This window comes from Chlamydotis macqueenii, chromosome 6, assembly GCF_036417535.1.
Source record: "Chlamydotis macqueenii isolate bChlMac1 chromosome 6, bChlMac1.mat, whole genome shotgun sequence".
Classification (NCBI taxonomy): Eukaryota; Metazoa; Chordata; class Aves; order Otidiformes; family Otididae; genus Chlamydotis; species Chlamydotis macqueenii.
Window position 1 is genome coordinate 27,794,045 of NC_141561.1, and position 24,074 is coordinate 27,818,118.

General features: G+C 37.6%; 1 protein-coding gene across 4 annotated transcripts in view; it reads left to right on the forward strand.

Annotated features, from left to right (window-relative positions):
- PARD3B (par-3 family cell polarity regulator beta) overlaps nucleotides 1-24,074 on the forward strand; it is a 422,878-nt gene that overhangs the window by 12,660 nt on the left and 386,144 nt on the right. For all 4 annotated transcript variants that reach the window (XR_015258893.1, XM_086750624.1, XM_086750623.1 and 1 more), the window contains exon 2: nucleotides 14,130-14,231. Coding sequence is in view for 3 of the 4 variants with exons in the window: in XM_086750624.1 (XP_086606750.1) it covers nucleotides 14,130-14,231 (102 nt within the window). In the remaining variant the exon portion in view is untranslated. The remainder of the gene's footprint in view (nucleotides 1-14,129; nucleotides 14,232-24,074) is intronic.

Consider the following 24,074-nt stretch of genomic DNA (forward strand, 5'->3'; position numbering starts at 1 on the left):
GCAGACAGTAGTTGTTTTGGAATAGGTTGTAGTGGACTACTAACATTCTGCAAAATGTTATTTCAGTTTTGAAACATTTTGTGCATGACAAGTTTCATACTACTGTGTTTTAGTAGTGAAAAAAAATATTTCCTGCGATGTGGGGACAGGGGGGAAGAAGTTTGATAGAGAAGCTTTGTGAGAAGCGGTTTCTTTTAATTGGGAAGAAAAAAAAGCTAGGTTTAATTTTTAAACTGAGTGTGAATCGTACTTTTTATGTGATGGTTTTAGATAACTGTGTGAGTTAATTCTCAAATAGACAAGCTACAATTTAATGACCAAGCTGTTTAATACTGTTGTAATCTTGCTGAAGCTCTTTTTAATTTTCAGGCTTTTTTTTGTGGGTTTGTTTTTTTTTTTTTTTTTTTTGGTTGTTCTTTTTGGAGCGCAACTTCATCGTGTAAGAGATGCCTTCAATAATGCAGCCAAAGCTGTTGCAGGTTCTGTAGGAGGCCAAATCACTTACTGTGTGTGACCATTATACCAGCAAATTCTGATGTTATCATTTTTTTCTGTTAACTGACAATGGCTGTTTCCTTACTTAGTCATTTATAAAAGAGAATCAATGGCTTCATTGCATGTGCTGGTTTCCTTTTTCAGGCACCTCACATAGTGATAAAATTTAGTGAAAGCAGATCCAATTACTTCGCTGAAAAGCCTTCAGCATCTTGCGGCTGAACTCATCAGAGACCGGCTCTCTACTGGTGTTTGTGTATGTGAGTTGGGAAACTGAGATATAATCACTTCTGTTAATGAGAAGGTGCACTGAAAATCCTATTGACAGTGCATTGTGATAAAGCATTCCTGTAACCTGGTTAGCCTTGAGCATTCTTGTGAAGAATGGTTGTATTATATCCTGTTTGGTGTAGGTGTTTCAAATAGATTTCACTGTAAAATTAGACAACAACCTTACTTCTGTAGGTGCTGGAGCATGGCATAATATGTGGAGCCAATGTATGTGGATACAGTTGTGGAGCCCAAAAAGAACGAATGAGGTAGCTGACTGAAAGGTAAATGGGACTCATCTGTATGAGTTATGATGGGTGGCACCAAACTGCAGATGAAAAGGAAGGCTGTACTGGCATCTCAGGACTGTTGCAAAACCTATGCAAATACAGCATTTAATCAAGTGTACTTACCAGCTGTTGTTTTCATTTCAAGTTTCTTGTGCAGTTGTACTGACTGGATTAAAATTGTGTAAGGAAGATTCCATGTGGCTCTCCTGCAAGCTCTAGAAAGAAATTCCTGGTCAGAGCATTGGAGAAAGTTGCCACAAAATAGTAGCTGGAATGTGTGCCTTGGATGTTATTTTCCACATCTGAGTGGGATGCTCTACTTACCTGTTGGTTAGCTGTTTTGCAGTGACTTTTATTCTGCTTTGCCTCATCTATGAAGCTGTTCCTTCCCAACTCTTTTTGCGATTCTGTTTTCTTGAAGATACTTGGAGGAACAGGAGAAAGCAGTTCTTTTTGCCCTTGAGGATAAGGGGCAGGACTGGAGAACCTTTCTGCACACTAGTGGTATTGGATTTCAATGAAAGAGTGAATAACCCCATTCTCTTCTTTGTTGTCTTCTGTCTAGCCAAAATCCACTTAATAAGATGTGCTTAGGCATATGGCATAAAGTTTTGATGGTGTCTTAATTCTGGCATGTTCTGTATTTTCAATCAGGTGAAGGTGGAAGTTGATCTCAGGAGTGAGAGAATCGTCCTTGTTTGAGTTTTACCCAGTTCCATCACTTCGCTCTGCTAATACAATTAGAGGCAGAGGTGGTTTGGGCTGTTCACCCAGGTGTATTTGTTCTAGCTCAGAAGTCAAATACTAAAACTTACCAGTATTGTACTGTGATAATACAAATTCTATTAATGTAACACAGAATGTAAGAGAGGTTATATAATAATTCCCATGGTGTAATATTATACTGGTAAATACCTTTATTACTTTTTAAAACAGTAGCCAGAACCAGCAGAGCTGACTGACCTTTATGGAATTAGGCAGTGCTTGCCTGTTAGTTGTACCTTCAGAACGTTCTTGACCCAGTAATTTTTGCAGCTGAGAAGTAAAGGGAGGCTTGTTAATTTAGCATTTCATGTGAGAACAAAGTGGCATGTAACAGCTTCATCTAGTACAGACCTTGCTCCAACACACATATGACTGAAAATCCTTTATTTCACTTTTAACGCATTCAATTCTTAGTTGATCTGTTACTTTCCACTCCTCTTTTTTTTTTTCTTTTTTTTTTTCCTTCCTTGTGATGAGCTTACTTCTGCCTCAAAGGGACTCTTCTTACATCTTCAAATACTTCTAATACTTTGGATATTTAAAACTACCATGACTGTCTCAGCAAGTTCCTAGCACTGGGATCTATAGTTGTGCCTAATGGCTCTATTTTGGAGTGCTGTGACCAAAGTACTCTGAAAGGTCATGAATTTCCTGTCTTCTGAGTGAGGAAAAAGACCCGAAATCCACCCTTAACGCTTCTCTAAAGAGAGCAATGAACTGTCACTGCTACTGTCAATCTACTGATTGATAGAGAGCATGGAGAAAACTGATGAGGACTGATACGGGAAGTGGCTTGGGTGGAAACTGGTGCCATTACTGTGGTGCACCAGCCTTGGAAATGTGAGAAGACAGTGGTGGCCTGTGATCTGACTGGCCTTACTGATGGTGCAAGTCTGCCAGCCTTCTGGCAAAATTCCTCCCCAACCTCTGCTTAGTGGTTGATCCATGCCGGAAATAGGATGGCACTGCAGCAGAGAAGTCCTGCTATTTTCTGTGAAATAGGTGAAATACTCTCATATGATAGAGGGAGAGGATTTTTTTTTCTTCCAATAAATTTGTAATGGCTTTCTATATGGAATTAAGAATATTCTTTTCTAAATTGCTGCTGTTTTTTCTTACTTGAGTTTTGTCTAAAGCTCCGTTTATGTTACAAGGCTTTACAGAATTTCAGCATACCTGATCTGCATTGTCTTACACACATTTGTATTGTGTTTTGTGGGAGTTCAGAGTCTGCTGTTACTCAATCACATATTTGAAACTCCCAGCTGCTTCCGATAAGCAGTCCTGTGTCAGCTGCACAGAGGTTAATCACTTTACATTGGAAGGCCCAAACAGTTGTAAATAAAATAATTGTAGATAGTTTCTAGATGAAGGACTGAAGGGGTGGCTGCTTTTATTATAGATACTGAGCCACTTATAATTTTTTGTTCAAGGTCTTCAGTCCTGAGTTTGTTACAAACTAGAGTTGTGTGAATCTACAGCCAGCCTGTGTTTTTATTATCTGGAACTGTATTGAATGGTTTGAATTTAAGATGTCTTTGGTTTTAGTTGGCAAAATAACAATGTTGTTCACCCACTTAATGTGGACTTTGCTTTTGAAATATGGTTGTCTTGTACACATACCTTTCTTATTTTCCTAAGTGGTGGGCTTTTTGTTTTTCCCCACATTTCTATGTGAAAAATTGGTGACAATTTGAAGGAGCAACTTTATAGTTCTATGTGCTCACTTGAAGTTGAATTTTAAGAAATCATTACTATGGTCCCTTTACCCTCTAGTGTTACCTTCAGATACCAAACAAAAAGCTAGACTCAATGCAAATTGATTATTTGCCAGGTGCCTGTAGCTGTGTAGCAATTTGCTTATTAGCATAACAATACTACTCTGAATATTATAGCTAATATTTGACACAGAGAATTTGAGATATGAAAGTTAAATCTTTAAACTTTGTTTTTTGTAGAAATGCTTTGTTCTGGAGCTGTTGTGTTACATAGGACTGAGTACTTTGTGTTTCTACATTGTTGAAGCAATGTAATCTAATGGGCTTGATCAGCTAAGAATAAGCGTGATGAGCTAAAGGACGTCCTTAGTTTATAACTGAAGATCAGTTTACACTTGGATTCTTGCATCTTGAATTCAGAGTCTGGCATACAGTGCACTTCAACTGAGCTTTTAAAGGGAGGTGTTTTTTTTTGTAGTTGTCACAACTGCAGTATGTGGACCTCTGTCTAAATGTGTATCTCCAACTACCTTTGCTTGTTCTGGTTTTGCATACCTGTTCTTCACTGAAATATTCTTCTTAAATGTCAAATGTTGGAGTACAATGTAAAGGTGAGCTATGTGATCCCTCTAGTGATGTATTCTCTATATCGTATTTTATTCAGATAATATTCAGGTAGTGAACCATAATCAGAGTGGTTCTCATTCAGATTCAGTATAAAATCAGAATGCTCTTATTTTTGAAGGAATCCAGTGCTGCAAATCAAATAAAAATTTGAGTGTAATTTAAAATGTTCCAGGTCGTTTTGGATTTATGTATCTATGCTCTGACTATTGGATTGTAGGGAATTCCGTACTAGGGATGTCTCTGCAGCTTTTCCTATTTTCCTTCTCAGACCTAATGTGGGAGATGGCTGTTTTTCCTCCTCTCCATATTCAACTGCCAGGATTAAACAACTTTCTCTTCTTTCTAGTGATAGTGGTGTTCTATAGGTGAGATGAGAAGCTCATGAAAAATGAAAATACTTTCTACTTATTAGTAGATAGTCTTATTAATTTCTCCAAGCATAATCATTTAAAGATGGCTGAAGAACAAGAAATACTCTAGTCCCTCTTCGCAAACACTGTCTTTGAGGGACAGAAGAGATTCACTGTGCCTGGGTTCTGCTGTGGCCTACAGTATGCAGCTGTCAAGTGACTCTGGTGGAGGAAACCTATTCACTGTGCTCTCTTTGCCATGCTTTATAACCTGTCTGAAGAACTTTGTGTGTTCGTGTTCTATTTGTCACCTCAGAGCAGCTTCATTATCTTCAAATGTGAACTGGAACATTTTATTTTTTTATTTTTTTTTTAAAGTGAAACTGAGGTGATGATGATGTGTATATAACCTGTATGTCAGGTTGCTTGTAGCAAGCATCTTCACCTTGAGAGGCCACCCAAGCTGGAAGCTTGCTGGTGTATAAGCCTGTCTTACTGAAAGGAGGTGGCTATTATAACTTGTAATTGTTTGTTTATTCCATCTACTCAAGAAAAACAGAATGTGTTAATTGTACATGAGAGAATGGAAGAGGAAGAATAATGGGAGAAGGGTGAGTTTTGTTCATCCAAAATGAAGTTTAGTTTATGGTGGTGTGAAGAGGATAGGTGAAGGAAATAGAAGTGGTTCAGTCCTTCCTCATGCTGTTATATTTTGACTTGTTGTCAGTGTAGTGCCTACTCCTGTTAATTTCTCAGAGCATAGTAATTTGAAGGTGGCTAAAAATAAAAAAATATTCTAGGTGACTAGGGAATTGACTAGTGATTTTTTTTTTTTTCTTTTTTGACCATCTAACATGTTAAATATAAAGCTGGTAGTGAGCTGTGCGTTTGTGGTGTTAGTCTCATTCCAAAAAAATAAAAAGAACCTGTGGTTGTCAGCTGTGTCTGCCTTCATTCAGTAGCCTCCTTGACTTCAAAGCAAAACAAGGGAAGATTTTTCTACCCTTTCCCAGATGAGTAACAGTTTTTTTTTTTTTTTTTTTTTTTCTGTCACGAGTCTGTGGTACTCCACAGGCCTTATGCATGAATTCTTTGGTTGTCTGTGTTTGTTTCTTTAGCTCTTTCCACTCTGATCCTTAAGAGCCGGCCAGGCAAACAGTGTGAGCAGACTTCACAAAAACTGCAGGTGTGCTGAGATAAAACCAGCCGTAGTGACAAAGAGAAATCTGGTTCTGTACTGACCTGAACTTATTAAAGTCCCCATTGTGACAGCAGATTTTTAGTGCCTTCAAAGACAGAAACTTTTAAAATCAGATATTTTAAGTCACCATACGTAATTTTTTTTTTTCTTTTTTTTTTTTTCCAGGACTTCTGTCCTACTTCATAGTTGCACCATTTGGCAATATCACATGCAATGATGATTTTTGAAAAATATTGGGAGAAGGATAAGTTTTCACAACTAGTCTGGAAAGATAAAGTGAATGAAACTAAACAAAAAATTCAGTGTGTGTGAAAATGCGCAAAGTGAGATTTTTTAAAAAAAATTTTTAATCGCTTGTTTGCATGGAGTAGCTTCCTCTGCTATAGTCTAAAAGCAGATCTGTTGATTTAAAAAAAATTATTTGATTCAGTTCAGATTTGAATGTTGTCTTACTGTGTGAAGAAAACTTCTTAATCTCTGTGAAAAACAAAATGTGTGCTTTGGCCAGAAACAAAGCATCATGGAAATGTTATTTAGACTGGCTTTACTTCCTGTGATCTCTCATTTTATTTTCTGTATTGAAATCAGGACACGTAAGATGACATAAACCAGGCACAAACAGATCAAGTGTGTCCTCCAGTAAACACCCATGTTAAAAAGCATTTTGATCTTTTGAGAGGCTCAGGTTTATTGTGGTTGATGTGTTTTTAATCCTTGTGAAATATAATCTTTACTCGTTTGCAGGTAACACTTTTATGTTTTTAAAAAATATGTACAGGTTTAAGGATTGTTCAGTTACTTTGTTTCCTATATGTTCCTCGTCCTTACAGATAATTTTTTTTTTTGAGTCTGACTTGAACTTAGAAACAGTTCAGTACGCTGAATTAATAAGGGAGGCTTACTGAGGAGAAGTTTGAGATAGTTGTCTGCTAGTGTGATAGGATGATACCATGCTCAATAGTTATGTTGTAATCTAGTATTCTTTTAATTTTCTTGATGTCATTGATCTAAGATTGCTTAAGTTATTATTAGGTGAAAACTCATTTTAAGAAGCCTGCATGAAGCAGGCAGTGGTGTCCTATTCTAGCCTGATGAAATGCGTAAGGTCTTTGTGATTACTTAGCTATATACTTAAATGTGTTACAGTCATGTTATACAGCCTATAATTTCAAAAGCATTTACTTTAAGTAGTATGTTTAATTTGGCCTCTTCTTGCAGAAAGGGAAATGTGAGAGAGCAGCTCTCACTGAGTTACAAGTGTTACAGCTATGAGGTGGGTCTCTTCACTGGCAGATGCCTTTCTGGTAGGAAGCTGACAGATGCAAACACTGTTCTAAATGATCATAGAATCATAAGTAGTTTGGGTTGGAAGGGACCTTCAAAGGTCATCTAGTCCAACCCCCCTGCAAGGAGCAGGGACATCTTCTCAGAGCCCTGTCCAGCCTGGCCTTGAACGTTTCCAGGGATGGGGCATCCACCACCTCTCTGGGCAACGTGTGCCAGTGTTCTACCACCCTCACTGTAAAAAACTTTTTCCTAATATCTAATCTAGATCTGTCTCCCTCTGTTTTAAAACCATTGCCTCTCATCCTGTCGCAACACGCTCTGCTGAGGAGTCTCTCCTGTCTTTCCTGTAGGCCCCCTTTAGGTACTGGAAGGCTGCTCTAAGGTGTCACTGGAGCCTCCTCTTCTCCAGGCTGAACAGCCCAGCTCTCTCAGCATGTGCTCATAGGAGAGGTGCTCCAGCCCTCTTATCTTCATGGCCTCCTCTGGACCTTCTCCAACTGGTCCATGTCCTTCTTGTGTTGGGGGCTCCAGAACTGGACACAGTACTCCAGGTGGGGTCTCACCAGGGCAGAGCAGAGGGGTAAAATAGTCTCCCTCAACCTACTGTCCATGCTTCTTTTGATGCAGCCCAGGATGTGGTTGGCTTTCTGGGCTGCAAGGATGCATTGTCGGATTCACGTCGAGCTTCTCATCCACCATCACTCCAAGTCTTTGTCCTCAGGGCTGCTCTTGATCCATTCTCCATCCAGCCTAGCCTGTATTTGTGCCTGGGATTGCCCCGATTCATGTGCAGAACCTAACACTTGGCCTGCTTGAACTTAATGAGGTTGAAGTTCATGATGCCACTGTTAATATTGTGGATTTTTAAGAAATTTCTCATTTGCTTCACTTTATGGCTTACAGTAAAGAACAATTTCAGGACTACGTGCCTGTAACTATATCGGCTGAAATGAAAATGCCCATGCTAATTGTGAATATTATGGAAAGGGAAGTGAAATTATGTTTTGTTAGTGGGGTTGAAAGCTTGTTAGTCAGCCCTGCTAAGTTTACTGTTGAAAGTGAAGAACTGTCTTGTATATTCTCAAAAGTTTGATTGCTTGGAAGTAAGTTCTTCCTGTTCTCCGTCACCCACTAGTTACGGCAGAATTCTGCTCTTAAGATCGTTTCTTAGGTGAGTTTATTTTTGTTTCATCTGGAAGGCAGATTAGGAACCACCTTCTACAGTCACTGTTCTAAGACTGTTTCTACTGTACAGCCTTCTGTGTTTTCCATAGTTTTATTGCTGGATGCCTAAAAGCAGTTTATTTCTGAGCAGTATGCCTTCTGTCCTTTGCCTTCACCTCAGCTTTAATTCGTGTCTTTGAGCTCAATCGGAATAGATTTTTTTCTTGAGTATTCCTGACATATCCCATTTATATCCTTCAGCAAGTAGAAGGATATAAAGAAGGTTTATCTTCTCTCTAGTATCTTAAAGCATTTTCACTTCTGATGCAAGCAGATTCAGAGTTTTGGTGAAGAACAACAATACTATGGAATACATGAGGAATCTTTTTTACTATCTCACCGTGCTATAACTTATTTCTATTCCTTGTATTATCTTGAAGGTTTCCTGAAGGTTTCTGCTGCTTTTGAATTTCTAACTAGAAATGATTGAAAATGTCTTGTTTAATTTTATACAGTTGAACTATAGAGTTATAAAGATAATGTAATTAATTACAAGTAAGACTCTATTTTCGGCAATGACACCTAGAAATGTGGGTTTGTAACTTACTGTGTTGTACTGTAATGCAAACTAAACTCTGGAAGCTTCCTGAGCAGTGAAACCTAAATGTTGCTGTTTCTCTATTTTTGGAAGTTTGTGAAAAGAAGACCTAATTTATACTTAGTTTGCCTTCATATAGGGAGGCTTATTTGGATCTGGTCAGTGCTGGGACCTGCTGAATTCAGTGAATGTCTGGAACAGTTGTAATCTCTTGTGCAGAAGGCTGTTCATCTTTGCTTTTTACAGAAGCTTTCTGTGTTTGCTTTCTGTTCCTTAAAAATGTCGTCTCTGCCACATACAATATTGTTATAGAAATAATACGGTTCTACTAGTTAAACTGTCTTCACATGTATGAATGTACATGCCTGCTAGGAGGACAGTGTGATACATTTTTATTAGGGTTTCTCTAAGGTTGCATAAGGATGTTGAAGTGCATGTGCCTTGTGTTGTTGCTGAGATCTAACCATTCAGCTCTAGATCGTTCTTGAGAAATCCCTCTGCTGTGACTGAGGAGTATTTAACAATGAGCAGTGATAATATGTAGTATGCAAACATTTGCTTTCTGATCAGCTGTTGATTTTGGGAACTCATTATTCATATTCCCAGAAAACTGGAGCCCCATCTCCACTACAGCTGATGATGGCAGCCCAGTTGCTGGCAGATGAAATGCAGTCTGACTAGAAGTACCACTGCAGGCTTGTCTGGAAGTGGCTATGATAAACAAACAAAAAATGCTAGAGGCTATTCTAATTTAATTATAAGGTTTGAGAAGTATTTAGAGATGAAGTTTGACCAATCTCATCCATCTGTTCCTCCCTTTTTGTACTCCACCCCACAAGCTGTGGTTTGAGAATAACTAATATTTAGTGCTGTTTGGCTGTTGATGATAAAACATAATGTAGCCTTAGAATGCTTATAGAAATAATTAAATACTACTTATGTATTGGGAGGTAATAGATCGCATTGCAATATACAGTCTAAAAATAATTAAATGGTAGAGTATCTCTCTTACTGACCTTAACCTGAAATATCCCCTTTATCAGGAGAGACGTTGTGCTTGTAGGTTTTTTCGTCTTATTTTTATGCTGTCTAAATGACAGAAAACAATGTAGCTGGAGTCCATTGCTTCCCCCCAACTTTGACCTAGCATTTATTCTGTTGCGTGGATGTGAAACAGGCATATGTCGCTTCTATTTTTTAAATACATACTTTTTTGTGCAGTTTTTCATTGAAGTCTGCTTGCTCTAATGAAGCAATAATGTGGAGGTGCTTCTAAATTATCAACTTGGGAGGTGATTGTGGGAGGAGTCTTACTAAGTCATTCCTATGTCTGAATTTTTCAGTGCATCCTATCTTTACCATATTTAAATTAAACAGATTAGAGATTACAATTTTATGCATTCTACACAGCAGAACAAATAACAGCACCAAACAATAATTAATTGTGAAATCATGAAATGGTGATGTTGATTTTATTGATGGGCCAGCTGAAATGTATTTAAACATGTTAGGATTCTCTTGCTGGTTAACAGTCTGAAATATGCTATATGAACTGCAACATTTAGAAACTATGTTGCTTTAGTTTTCAGAAAAGTAAACTGACACTTTCCTATTTGAGTTTGAAACAAAAACAATCAAGATGGATCTCCAAGTTTTTGATACATTAAAAAAATGTGTATCTGTAAAGGTATATAAAAAACTAAAAACAAATAGGAGTGTCTTTTAATTATAGACACTGGTCTTACACAATGTGTGTTTGAAAATAAATGCATAGAAGAATTTTTGAACCTATTTCAGCATGTGTGAACACTCAAGGTGTTGCATTGAGTGGCAACAGTTAAGCTAGGATTCTGTGACAACATGAATGTCAAAACAATTTTTTTTAAATTTGTCACTTCTCTGCCTACATGGCACTTATGCATTCATGTGACCTGGCTTTAATTTAACATTTAGTAAATATTTGCATAGTAATTCCTAAAGTGTTCTCCCACAAATAAAGGAAATGATGATAAACAGCTTTTAAGTGGCTTGATGTTAAACACAAACATGACTTGCAGCCCTAAGGTAAAATGCATGTAAGAGTAATTGTTCAATATTCATTTGGGAAGTGCTGGTATGTGTTATACCAGGTAACTTATTCATACTTTTTCTTTACATATTCAGGTGTTTCTGTTGTATACCTCAGCTAAACTTCTGCGTAAGGGTTATATGCTGTGCTGTAAGAGGACTTCTCCCCACTCATGCTGTTAGGATTTTTTGGAGCCGTTTTGAAGAAAATGTGTAGACATGTTTTCTCCTAAATGACCTTGTCGGCAGGAGAGCATTTGGAAACACAGATGGATGCTAACCATACCTGAAGGCTGCCCAGAGCTTCTAGGCTACCATTAGTAGAAAAGTGAAGTGATGAACTGACCGCAACTCCCATTCCTTATTGCTCCCTGCACCACTTGGGACGGGGAAAAGGAGGTGGAGATAACTTGAAATAAAGTTAAGCCTGGGAAGAGGGAGAGGTGGGGGGAAGTTGTTTTTTGTTCTCTTTCTCATTATCCTACTTTGGTTTTATTAATGACAATAACGAAATAGTTTTCCCAGAGTCGAGTGTGTTTTACCTGAAACAGTAACTTTAAGGATCTCTCCCTGTCCTTTTATCAAACCTCGAGCTTTTTGTTATATTACCTCTGCCCGATTCCCTTGGAGGGTGAGGGGAGTGAGTGAAAAACTGTGTAGCTTGGTCCCGGGTGGGGCTAAGCTATGACAATTACTCACTATGGAAACCTTTTGTGATTGCATTTGTTAAAAGTTTCAGAAGGAACATCTGTAGCTACTGATGCATTCTGGTTTGAGAGAATCTTATTTTGTTAATTTATTGGTAGGGTCAAATGACACTCTTTCACAAGGTTTCTGCATTAAGTAAATTGTTTGATGTAAGTTAACATGCTTGCTTATTGCACAGAGGTGTGTTTCCTCTCTGCCTTTTCATCTTAGAATTTTATGGTTGTGGTAAAAATACTTAAACTGTTGGCTTTAAAATAGAGCTTTGAGCTGTAGTAGTTGTCTACACTTCCTCGATTTGCAGAGACAAAAGCATGTTAATTGATTTTTCTAAGTTTTGTAGTTTTGAACACCCGATACCTATAATGAACAGAGATTTGCTATTTCACAAATGGGTGGTTTCAGTGTGAAATTAAATAACTGTAGTTAGAGGTAAATTACAGATAAATAGACATGTTACAAACAGAGGTACTTTTGTGTGCTTAATTGGGTGGTTGTCATTCAGGCACACTGTATCCTAGATACACTTAGCCCTCAAACAAGTGCCATGGGGTAAAGAGGCTGTGGGTTAACCTTAGGCAGCTAAGCCCAGCTTGCTTGCTCCTCACCCGGTGGGCTGGGGAGGAGAATCGTGAGAGTACAAGTGAGAACTCGTGGGCTGAGATAAAGATAGTTTAACAGGTAAAACAAAAGCTGTGCACACAACCCTGCCCTGTTCCTCCTCCTTTCCCCCAGCTTTTATTGCTGAGCACAGTGTTACATGGCATGGAATATCCCTTTAGTCAGTCGAGGTCAGCTGCCATGTCTGTGTCCCGTCCCAGCTTCTTGTGCACCCCCAGCCTACTCGCTTGTGTGGTGATGTGGGAAATGGGGAAGGCTTTGACTCTGTATAAGCACAGTTCAGCAATAGCTAAAACATCTCCGTGCTATCAACACTGTTACGGTTGCAAATTCAAAACATAGCACTATGCAAGCTACTGTGGAGAAAACTAACTCTGTCCCAGCCCAAACCAGTGTGTGTCAGTGGAATAATTGAAACTGAACTGTGGAAGCTAGATGGATCAGAATAGGAAAAACATTTTGTTTAGAGTTTACCAGCAAAGTTGTTAGTGGCATGATGGGCTGACCTGTTGGTAAAGCTAGAGTTGTTGTGGTGTGCCTTTTTTGCTTTGTTTTTTTTGACTGCTGCCTATTGATGATACCATAAAAGAGAGGCCTAATCCAATTAATACACACCTGTACCTATGATGGATTTATCTGCTGTCTGCATCACTTGATGGCTGACATTACAGAATGCCCATAAACAAATGGGCAGTGGAATATCCCTACTTCTCAGGGACTTCATTACATGGGCAATATCCAAGCTAGAGATAAGGAACTTGCTACTCTATAGTGTGACTATTTTGCTTCACTTTGCTTCTGAGAACTGTGATCTATTTAGACTTGACGAGGAGTAAGGGATTGGAGATACAGATATAATATAAATTGAATAATTTGGATTGCATATTGCACATCAGCCGTGCTGCTCTTTCTCTGTTCATTTCCGAAACCTTTCTCAAAGCTACATGTGTACATGCTGGTGTCTTGACCATTCATTTTAGCATATTCTGGCCAGTCTCCATAATATTTGATGGAGGACTAAATATGCTTTGTAATCTTAACTAAGCATGTTTACTTTCTTCAACATGCTGTAGAAGATGTGCCAGTTCCACATTTATCAATGCTGATACTGTAGAGCACTCAAACACCTTGCTGTGACTTGATGAGCTGCCATGTGTTTATTAAACCACAATAGCTGTCCCTAATAGGATAAATGTTAACTAAGGCAATTCAAGTGTAGCTACCGCTTTGCCTATCCCCCTTGAAGTTACCTGTGCACAGGTAGCTGGTGTGGTTTGGGAACAGTGGTTACAGATTGTATGTCTGCTCCCTGATTTGTATTTCACGTCAGGGAGAATTTGCTGTTGAGTAGTGCACTCTGAGCCTTTTTGCCTCAGGGTCGGTGGAGCAATGGCAAAGCTCCCAATTATTGATGTGAAGTACTTAATAATATATGAAGAAAGCTTTAGTTTTGGAAAACTAACGTGATCCCTGTTAATATGGTACACAATGTTGCATTGGAATTTCAGAGCATTTACTTGTGGAAACAAACTGGCATTTATTTATTCTATTCATTTGGGTTTGCCACAACAGCCTGATCTACCTTCTCAGAGAAAAAAAATTGTGGTTATATATATATATATATATATATATATATATATATATATAAAAATAAATAAATGTATACACCTCTCCCCTCTGAAACTGTCAAGAGCAGGTGCATGTCCGTACATACGTAGATTTACATGTTTGTGCTGATAATACCCCAAATATTCCAATGGTAAGGCAATGGAAATGTACATTTTAAAGATCGTTTACATAGTGTTCTTGTTATACATCTGTAGTTTTCATTCTCTCTCTGTTTCAATTTCAGGTAGTGGCTCCAAGCCACTCCTCACCATTAAAGAGGGAAAATAGTGGGAAACAGATGGAATACAAATGGCACTAAAACCATGCAAAGTTAGGTTAAGAAATCTTGTGTCTGTCTTACAGGATCCAACTTCTTGGGTAAATATTCACCACCTGGAGTATACAGATGGAGGAATCCTGGACCCAGATGATGTGCTGGCAGATGTTGTGGAAGACAAAGATAAGGTACAGCTTGGATGAAAGTACTGCTTTTGCTTTTTACTGTGTCTTTTCAAATAATTAATGCTACTTTCTCATTTCTTGGACATCTGGCAGGTGAAGTGGGTGTTAAATATTCTTAAATTAAACACATCTGCCTGTAGGTGCTATAGTGCTCTGTTTGTGGAGTAGAGCTGAGGGGGGGTGGGCAGAAGCATGACCAAAGCAATGAAGATAATCAGAGGAGCCTAGCAGTTGGTTTAGGACTTAACCCTTTCAAGCAGTTCTGTTTCTTTTTATTACTGTATGAAAATAGAGTGGTGAAGGAATGGGAGTTTTGCAAGACATCTTTTTTTTTTTTTATGCCACTTAAAATATCTTTTATAATCTCTTTGCTTAGAATTAAGTTTTTGAGAATAATTCAAATGTCATGGTTGAATATGTGTGACAAAATAAACAGACAAATCCTGTGATGACAAGAACAGCTGCCTCAGCTGCGTTAAATTTTAGGAGGAATTCCTGTGATTTGCTTCTGGAAGCCTAAGCAGGCCAGTTAGTAGTTCTAGAAGTTATGAGTCTCTAACTTTCAACTCTGATAAGATAGATGTCTTTTCTGGGTAGAGAAGTAGTAGCCCCTTTTATCAGGAAAACGTAGTTTGGGAAACTAATTGGTGACTTACTTCAGCATAGAGGAGGAAGAGTGTAATTTATAATATTTTGCTGGTTTTTTTCCCTTTTTTTCTTCATAAAATCAGAGGAAAAACATCTAGTGACTTGAAACTGAAGATCCAAATATAGGATATACCTGTACTTTCAGACAAATAGGTTTGTCTATTTACAGTGCCATATAGTTGGTAACATCAAAAATAATTTTGTATATTGCAAACAGAGAAGCTAGCTTTGTATGCTGTTGATTGTTCAATGAGTTAGTACAGAGTGCAATGTTTTGCTTATGATGAATGGGATGCTGTTGCTCAGTACCTTACAAAATTGTCTAAGGCATACTTCAGTGTCATTTTGTGGTGGTCTGTGCGGGAGTTCTTAAAAACAATGGAGCTCTGTTTGGTGTAAGACCTTTTAATCCAACTTTTATTTCTTGTTTGTCCATATCCCTGATAGGACGAGGGGTAATGATTTTAAAACAGAGGGAGGTAGATTTAGATTGGATATTAGGAAAAAGTTTTTTACAATGCGAGTTGTAGAACACTGGCACAGGTTGCCCAGAGAGGTGGTGGAAGCCCCATCCCTGGAAATGTTCAAGGCCAGGCTGGATGAGGCTCTGAGCAACCTGATCTGGTTGGAGATGTCCCTGCTTTTTGCAGGGGGGTTGGATTAGATGACCTTTGAAGGTCCCTTCCAACTCTAACCATTCTATTATTCTATATTTACTTGGAGACTAAAGACTAGATTCTGAAGATTGACACAGCTGCTCATAAAGGATAAGAATATAAACATAAGATATCATAAAATGAGATATAGCATCAAAGGGAAATGCATTACTGGTCTCATCAGTTAATAAAAATTAACATGTCCACACAGAATTTCCTCTATTTGAAGTACTGATATGGGAACACTTATGTAAATACGAGCAGTAGTTTGCAGAATACTTGACGCACAACTCAGTTTTTAACTTGTTGCCAAACCCTTTGCTGTACTTTACTGGTGGGTGTCACTGGTTGAGTATGTGTTGCTGATAAAGCTTCTATTTCGCACTAGAAGCCTACTACTTAAACCTACTAGCTGTAGGTTTAAGCATCTTCTGTTATGACAGCGCTAGGTGGATTCTGTAGTTCTGAGGCTACCTTGAGGAAAAAACACTGGAAAACTGGGATCTTACTCACTGAAGTGGTCTCTGTTGTTTTTAGGAATACAGCAAACTTCTCTGTTTCTCTTCCTGTGATGTCTCAATTATACGTGGTGCCTCACTGCCATCTTTTCTTCTTCAGAATGCCTTGGTGAAACAGCGATAAGTAAGACTTACTGAATAGCAGCAGCTGCAGTGATAAGTCAGGTTTTTTTGATTAAACTAGGGGAGAATTGTGTAATCATATAAGAGGACTGCTGGTTGAGAGGTCAAAGAGTTCTTTAATTTGAGAGTGCAGTTGGACTGTAGCCCCTTTGCAGCATGTGTGAGGAGCTGTCCTACTTACAAGGTTTGGTATGATTTGGTAACAAAAAACCTGCCCTATAAAAGGCTCTCAAATATTTGTAATGTTTCTGTTGTGGCCTGTTGGCCTTTGAGCTTTCACCAGTGCTATTCCACACTGAAAATATTGACTAGGGGATCTTTAAGCTTTGCAAAAAGGGGAGGAGATACTTAGATCTAATTGACTTGGTATCTAATTTGGTGTTTTAAGTCTCTAAATGGGTGAAAGAATTTTTGGTATGTTTATATGTGCACTGATTCTCTTTGGTTGTTGTTATCTGTATGTGTGATAAATGGCCGCAACTTTGTTGCTCTGTTGTCCTTGTAATCCTTTCATGTGCATCCAAGCCAGTAATGCAGTCTCTCACGAAATCAGTCACTATATAAAAATAAGCGTTGCACTTAACCTCAGTGCCTTTAACCAAAGGTGTGTTTGGCATTGTTGACCATCAAGCTCTTCTTTAGTGACAGAGAAAACTTCTGATGCTCTTTTAAGGGTTAATTTGCTCTAGATCGTACTTTGATAGCAGTAAATTAGCACAGTTTCTTCAAAGCAAAAATATGCTTGCTAATCTGCTTAAATTCTTTCACTGTGGCAACAAAACAGTGAATCAGAGAGAGCTATCAGATATAATTTATTTGGAATTTCAAAAGCTTTTGACAGTCCTTAACAACAGACTTATGGGATAAGCAGCAAGTGCTGCCGTAGGTCAGTAAATAATTGAGAGGGAACAAGAAGATGGAATAAATGGTCAGTTTCCAGCATTCTAAAGTAATGGCACTGGGATGCGTAATGCACATGATGGGGAGTAGCGATGTTTTTGAGCTCTATTTGTTATCTTTGTGATTTTCTCTTGAACTCAAAATTAATCAAAATTCAGCAAATAGGCAGTATAGGGGGTGACATTAATTGCTGTCAACTGCACAGTTATGCATGTTATAGAGGGTGGCTTGTTCTATTTGCATATAAAACAGTCTGAATTAGTATTATATGCACTTGGTAACATGTGTCATGAAAATGCTTTGGAAATTGTTGAGGTTGAGAGCCCCTCTTGCTGCCAGTGCCTCCGCAGTAATCTGTGGCCTGATTTGGATATCAAAGCTAGTGTTGAATAGTTTTTAAATAGTTTGTTTTCACCGAGTTATCTAGCCAGTGGTTTGTGTCCTGGTTGCTTTGAGTGATGGATTTAATTAATTAAAAAACACAAATTTTGTAATTTGAATTAAAATATAAAAATTTGCTATTTAAATTGTCTACTTTTAATGTGTGTAGGCTGTAAATGGAGTCCTCATTATATACTTTTCTTAACATATCTTAATCACTTAAAATTACTTTTTTCCTTGAGGAAGAAAATGCCGTAAGAAAATTTCTATGCTTTGCAAAAGATGAGTACAAAACATTTTCCTTTGTGTCATTGTGTACGTTGAGCCTGTACATGGCACATGTATTAAATGCATAACTTAATATACCCATCTAGGTTTCTCTCTGATTTTTATATGGAATCATGTTTTCAAATACTCGTAAGCACCTGGGAAGACTAAAAAGATGTAATGAAGCCTTGTGTTAATTAAAACTTACGTAGCTTATAGGAAAAGTTTAAACTGTTAACTTCCTAAATCAGAACAGTTCTGCTTTCAGAATACATATAAAAGTCTACGGGGAAAATACAGTTTCTATCTAACCTAACATATATGTTCATATTTTGACAGGACTCAATACAAGCAGAACATGCTTACTGGTATGCTTTTTATCAGTAGAGCCCTTCTGAAGTAGAGTGTCATGGTCTACTGTCACAGTGCTGGGGTGGTTTTTTTGTTTGCTTTTTTTTTTGGTAAGAGTATGCTTGCAAGGGCAGTACGGCAGTATCTACAATTTGGCCAACAAAACTGTTAACCATTTTGTGTAAGGGTACCATTTCCTCGTCAGTGCTGCTGGCTAAAGATGTAGGCTTGTCATGCTAGGAGGTGATGTGGGTTTAACCTCTCCAAAGACTTGTTTGTTCGCAGTTCCACTGCTTTAAATATCTGGTTGGGATGTTTTGTGGTTGGTTTGTGTGGTGTGGTGTTTTTGGTTTTGGTTTGTTGGTTTTTTGGTTTTTTATTTTTGTCTTTTTTTTTTTTTTATTTTGTTTTTTTTAGGAGTGGAAGGAAAAAAGGGTATGTGATTATGATGAGCGTTACACTGATACTGAAATAGAAGGATGCCAATATGGTCTTAGGAATAGTTTTTGCTTGGATATCTCCTTTGTTAAATACAGGTGACTTGTGTTTTTTAATAGCAGCAGAAGCTTTTGAAGGATGCAAAGCAACATCAATGAAATGCTGAAACAGTGACCTTGTTTCAGGATTTGTAGGGACTGTAACTGTCATTTAGGTGTTTCTAGTGATGATATCAAGTAAATGGTATGAATTAAGTGTAGTTCATATATTTATTTTAGCTAAATATTTAATGAACTATTAAATAATAAAATTAATGAGTTACTTCTCAATTCATTACCAGCAGAAATGCAAGATGGAGAAAACATGTCTCCTGGAAGGTCTCTAAATGCTAGAGGAATCATCTGCTGGCTGTTGATAATAGTTATTGGTCCCATTCAAGCTCCTGATATGAAGCTGAAGATCTGGCTGAAGTTGCTTTTGTAGAGGATGCTAAGTAACTCTCTTAAACCTTGCTTCAGACAGAGGTGTTTGCAAGTATTTTTAGTTTCAGTAACGGTATTGTGAGTGTGAGGGTGGTTTGGAGCATTCATTTCAGTAAAATGACAAAAAACATTTGCATTCAGAAGCAGGTATAAACTTCAAGATTGATGGAATTGTAAAAGGAAATGTCTCTTCAAGTACCTGACAGGCATGATTTCTGTCAGTGGACTGTGAACTTTTTCATTGTTTCCAGGCAGGTGTAATTACTGGGAGTGCTGGCTGGCTGGGTGAAAGTCACAGCCAACTCTAATGCTCAATGTTTACTTAAGTTATATTGAAGTAATTCTACCTTTGAACAGTTTCTGTTCCCTTCAACCATCAAATTCCTTGTGAAATGGAGGAGGAAATTAGAACTGAAGTAACCTTTAGGTAAGTAGAGAAGATGTGACTGAAGAGTATCTGAGGTGATCAGGAAAATGATTTCTACAAGCAGGTTGAAAAATGGTAAAATGAAGTTACAATAACAAGGCAAGTGGACAGAACTATCTCGATAGTTTAAAAAATAAATAAAGGGCTGTGGAATTCTGAGGGAATTTCTCTTACTGGGGAGTAATAGCATTGCTGCTTAAAAAACTTCTCTTGTGAATCAGGGACAGAGACCTTGATGCTGACTTGTTTAAATTACCTTCCACTGTATCAGTAGAGCCTGAAAATGTCATGCTTTACAGATCTTTTTGTTTGGTTTGATTCTCAAATATATTTTCAATGCACGTAATGCATATTTACTGTAGTTAGAGAAATGTGTTTGAAACTCTAGACTTCTGTGTAATTGAGCTTTCTAGTATTTTCTCTGGAATTTTGTAACTTTCTGATAGCTGGGATGCAGAATGGAGTTTTTTATTCTTCCACTTGTTGTACAACAGTATGTTATACTTGTTTAGGAAAAACAAAGTATGATATGCAGGACTTAGAGCTGAAAATTTTTACCTTTTGAGGTTTATGATGCAGTGTGTTGGGGTTTTTTTTAGGCTGCTGTACAAGTTGTTGCGCATTAGTCAAATTTCCCCTGGAGAAGTTTAAAAAAAAAAAAAGAAATTCCATTTGATACAAAGAGTAAGCACATTGGAGGAATGTCTACTAGCAGAGGAAGCAATTTAATGAAGTTAGTTTCATGTAATGTGGAGGTAACATTTTAAGTGTTCAATGGATGCAGGATAGACCAAATTAGAACCATAGAATCCCGGAATGGTTTGCGTTGGAAGGGACCATTAAAGGCCATCTAGTCCAACCCCCCTGCAGGGAGCAGGGACATCTCCAACCAGATCAGGTTGCTCAGAGCCTCATCCAACCTGGCCTTGAATGTTTCCAGGGATGGGGCATCCACCACCTCTCTGGGCAACCTGTGCCAGTGTTCCACCACCCTCAGTATAAAAAAAAATTTGCTCTATCTTTCATAAAATCTGCACCGAAAAAGACATACATCAAAGGAAAAAAAATACAGCTTTTTTTCCTCTGAGGTGGTGAATGTTACTCTGGACTAGCCTTTTGGCACACAATACTTTGACATTTAGGTGATTTAATACCATTGCCAAGTTATTGTTTTAATGTGTGTGCTTTCACTGTTAAAGTGGCTGTTGCAAATGCATACTTGAGACTTCTGATATTTAGTGCTTCAGGTAGAGTCTTGGTTGCACTTCCGTAAGTTTGAATGCCTTGTTTGAGAGAACTGTTGTTGGGAGGCAACCAGTTCTTACATTTAGTTCCTTAGTGCTAATGAGGTAAACTAGGGATTAATAGATTAAAAAGCCTGGTGTCTTCAAGGTGGGAAAAATGAAGTTGCATAAATTTGGCAAAACTGATGTATAAGGGCTGTTGTTCTTTGATTTGGTTTTTATGTTTTTTAGTAAGTATAATTTTCAGGCTGTGGGTAGTATCTCTGCCAGAATATGTGGAGATATTTGTCTCTGACTCTTCCTTACTGCTTCTAGTTTTGCATTCGTATTTTGTGGTTTCAGTAATGAGATCCGACAGATGAGTGGAAAACTTAAAATTTGTCTAGCAGAAAGGATAACTAAGAATTCATTCTTCTCTCAAACCTGAAATTGGTAAAAGTTAAAATGGATTTAACTTTTATTCTGAATAACATGTTGACAACCTCCAAAAGCATGATACAGTGTTCTTATCTGTGTTACATTTAGAGTATTGTGTTTCTTCCTTGTATAAATAATTTGTAATTGTTTTCAGTTGTAATTTCCTGTAATCAAAGTTATTGGAATATGAAATTGTTACTGCTGACAGTGTTTGTTTACTTAAATATTCTTAGCTAGCTCCAGGTGATGAAGGTATAAATACAAAACATTATGGGAATAAAACCTCCATGTAACTTCTGTTCTGTCAAGGGAGTCCCAGCGTAAGTATTCTTTAGGTATCTGATAATTAGCTATACATCTTGTGTCTTTAAGGAAGAGAAGTGTTAGAAAGGGCAGATTCTTAAAATTACCTTTGTCCTTCTTAGCACTTTAAAAGATGGAGGAGAGATGTGAGACACAAGAAAATCCTAGAGCAAAACAGAGTATCTATCCTTTTGCATTGACTGTGTGATGGTGACTTTTCCCCTCCTCTTGAGTCACAGGCTTCTTAACTTGTTCAAAAGGACAGTGCCAGGGCTTGCTAAAAGCCTCTGAGTTAATCTAGGCTTTACCTGTAGTTTAAAAACAAACAAAAAAAGGCATTGGGGATGGAGAGGCATTCTTAAGGAAAAACTGTAGACCGTTATTTGCTGACCCTTTGATGAACTAAGATGGAGTTTTTGGTTTTTCTGTTGCTATTGAAATAGTATGTGAGCCAGTCAAGCTGCAGCCTATTTAAAAAAAAAAAAAAGTTTTCACACTTTTCAGGAAGAAAAGGTTTTATGCCATTTTGAGCCGATGCTTGTTTAGGAAACAGATTTCTGATTTCACTCTTGTGTAGCAGAGTCTGCTGTGAGCCACCATTTATATATATATATATAAAAGGATATTTTGATAGGAGTTAGTCTGTTTATTTTTGAAGTGGAATTTGAACTGTGAGTACCAGAGGGAAGGGGGAAAAAAATCACCATCGTTAGTACTTACTAAGCAACACTTTATTTCAGTAATGCAGTTTCTTTTAGAATACAGATTATGAAGCTTTGCATTTTTATGAAATTTGTTTCAGTTTCTTGCTGCAGAGGTGCCATGCATTATTCAACATTATAAAATGATTTGGATTTCAGGATCATTTGGATTTGCTGATGAGGATTTCAAGCTGTGTAATTATGAAACTGTGTGCACATAGGTTGGAAGTTCAGAACTCATTAGCGTAATCATTAAAATAACCATTTTTAAGTGTGGTATTACATTCCTGGGTGTGCAATTACACTATCATGTGCTTCTGGTTATTGGAAACATTCTTGTAATAAACTTCAGGTCTAGCAATGTGCTTCAAGATAAGTTCATAGCTTTAAGAACAGACACCTGGTCAAATGTTGCTTAGCTTATTAAAGAAAATTCAGTTTTATAGATTTAGAGCCATAACACAGTGCATGTATGCATAAATTAGCCTCCTATTTATCCTAGAAAAAATTTAAAAAAAAACCTTTTACATATTTAGTGCTGTATTATGTAATTTTTCTTAAAATAGGTATTGTCTTGGAACACATTATACAGATTACTTATTTCAGCTCTACCTAGTTTAAAAGTAAAAATGTAGTTTTAGAGGTTCTTGTCAGATGGACTTTCACTTTTTTTTTTCCAGTGTAATGTTTGTGTTTGAACATTCTGAACTGTGAGCTCTTTCTCTGAAAATCTGTAACCACCAGAGGTTTTTAGCTTGTGCTAAGTATTCCATTACTTTCCCCAGATTTTAAAAAAAAAGGAGAATTAACTGTGACGGTGGATCTCTGACACTAATAAGATTCCTCATAGTTTTGGAATAAGATTGCCTATTTAAATGCTAAGAGGGGGATTTTGGAGTTAAAATCCTTTTTATGTAAGATACATGCAAATCTGAACTTGTGCTTTTCTAATTTGATTTTCTATTGATCCCTCTATCTGATTTGTATTTTGGCATTTTAAATAAAAAAGTATTTAAAAACATACAGCAGGCAGAAGGTTTGGGACCTGGGTCAGTTGGGTTTCGGAGAGTGTTCAGCTTTGCACCCATAGCACTGTATCTTGACCTGAAAATGTGTTTTGTTGTCTGGGCTCTAAGTACTGTAGATAACCGGTGGTCGGACAACTGAAGCTGTTTTTCCTTAAACAATGAGAGGGAGGGAGGTCATTCAACGTGCATCTGGTCACAAATGGTGGGTTGAATGGACATTCAAATGTCCTGATGAGAAGGAGCTTAATATCTCTTTGTGTAAGCGTAGCCTGGTCGAAGATGCTTATTCCTTGATGATTTTTCCTTGATGTAGCAAATACTTGGAATTCTCTATACACGTATTGACGCTTAAGTGCGTATAAGCACACGCATGTTAATGTTTACCAAGGGAGTGATACGCATTATGAAAATAATGTAACCTTGTTGTGGAAGGATAATTTGGTGGGTTGTCTTCCTATAAAGTAAGCTGAGTTCTTAAATAGGATTTATAATATACCCTAGATTATTATTTCTCTTGTCCTGCTTAGATTGCAAATGGCTTTTTATTCTGTTTTCAAGTGAGGGCTCCAAGACTGCTTCAATACAAAGAATTATAAACAGCTGCTGTGGTATACCTTGTTGTGTAAGACAAGGAGGTGAGATATTTGCATTGGTATTTCATTCCCTTTCAGAAGTGACTGTGTTCTGGCCCAAGGAATTGGAGTTGGTCCTGGTACTGTTTTGGGAAGCTGTTTCAGTGTAGTTTACATTAGTTTTAATAGCTACACAAATTCTATGAACATTCTAATTCCTGTGACTCTTCCTTCCAGAAGGTTGAAGCTTGTTTGGAGTTTTGAAATACTGGTAGAAATCTCACTTACATTTCAGCAGTTGCAAATTATTCGGGATTTGTGTTTTGGAGCTGTCCTGTTGTAATGGGGATATTGTAATAGGGTACTAGTGAGATGGCCTAATGCCATTAG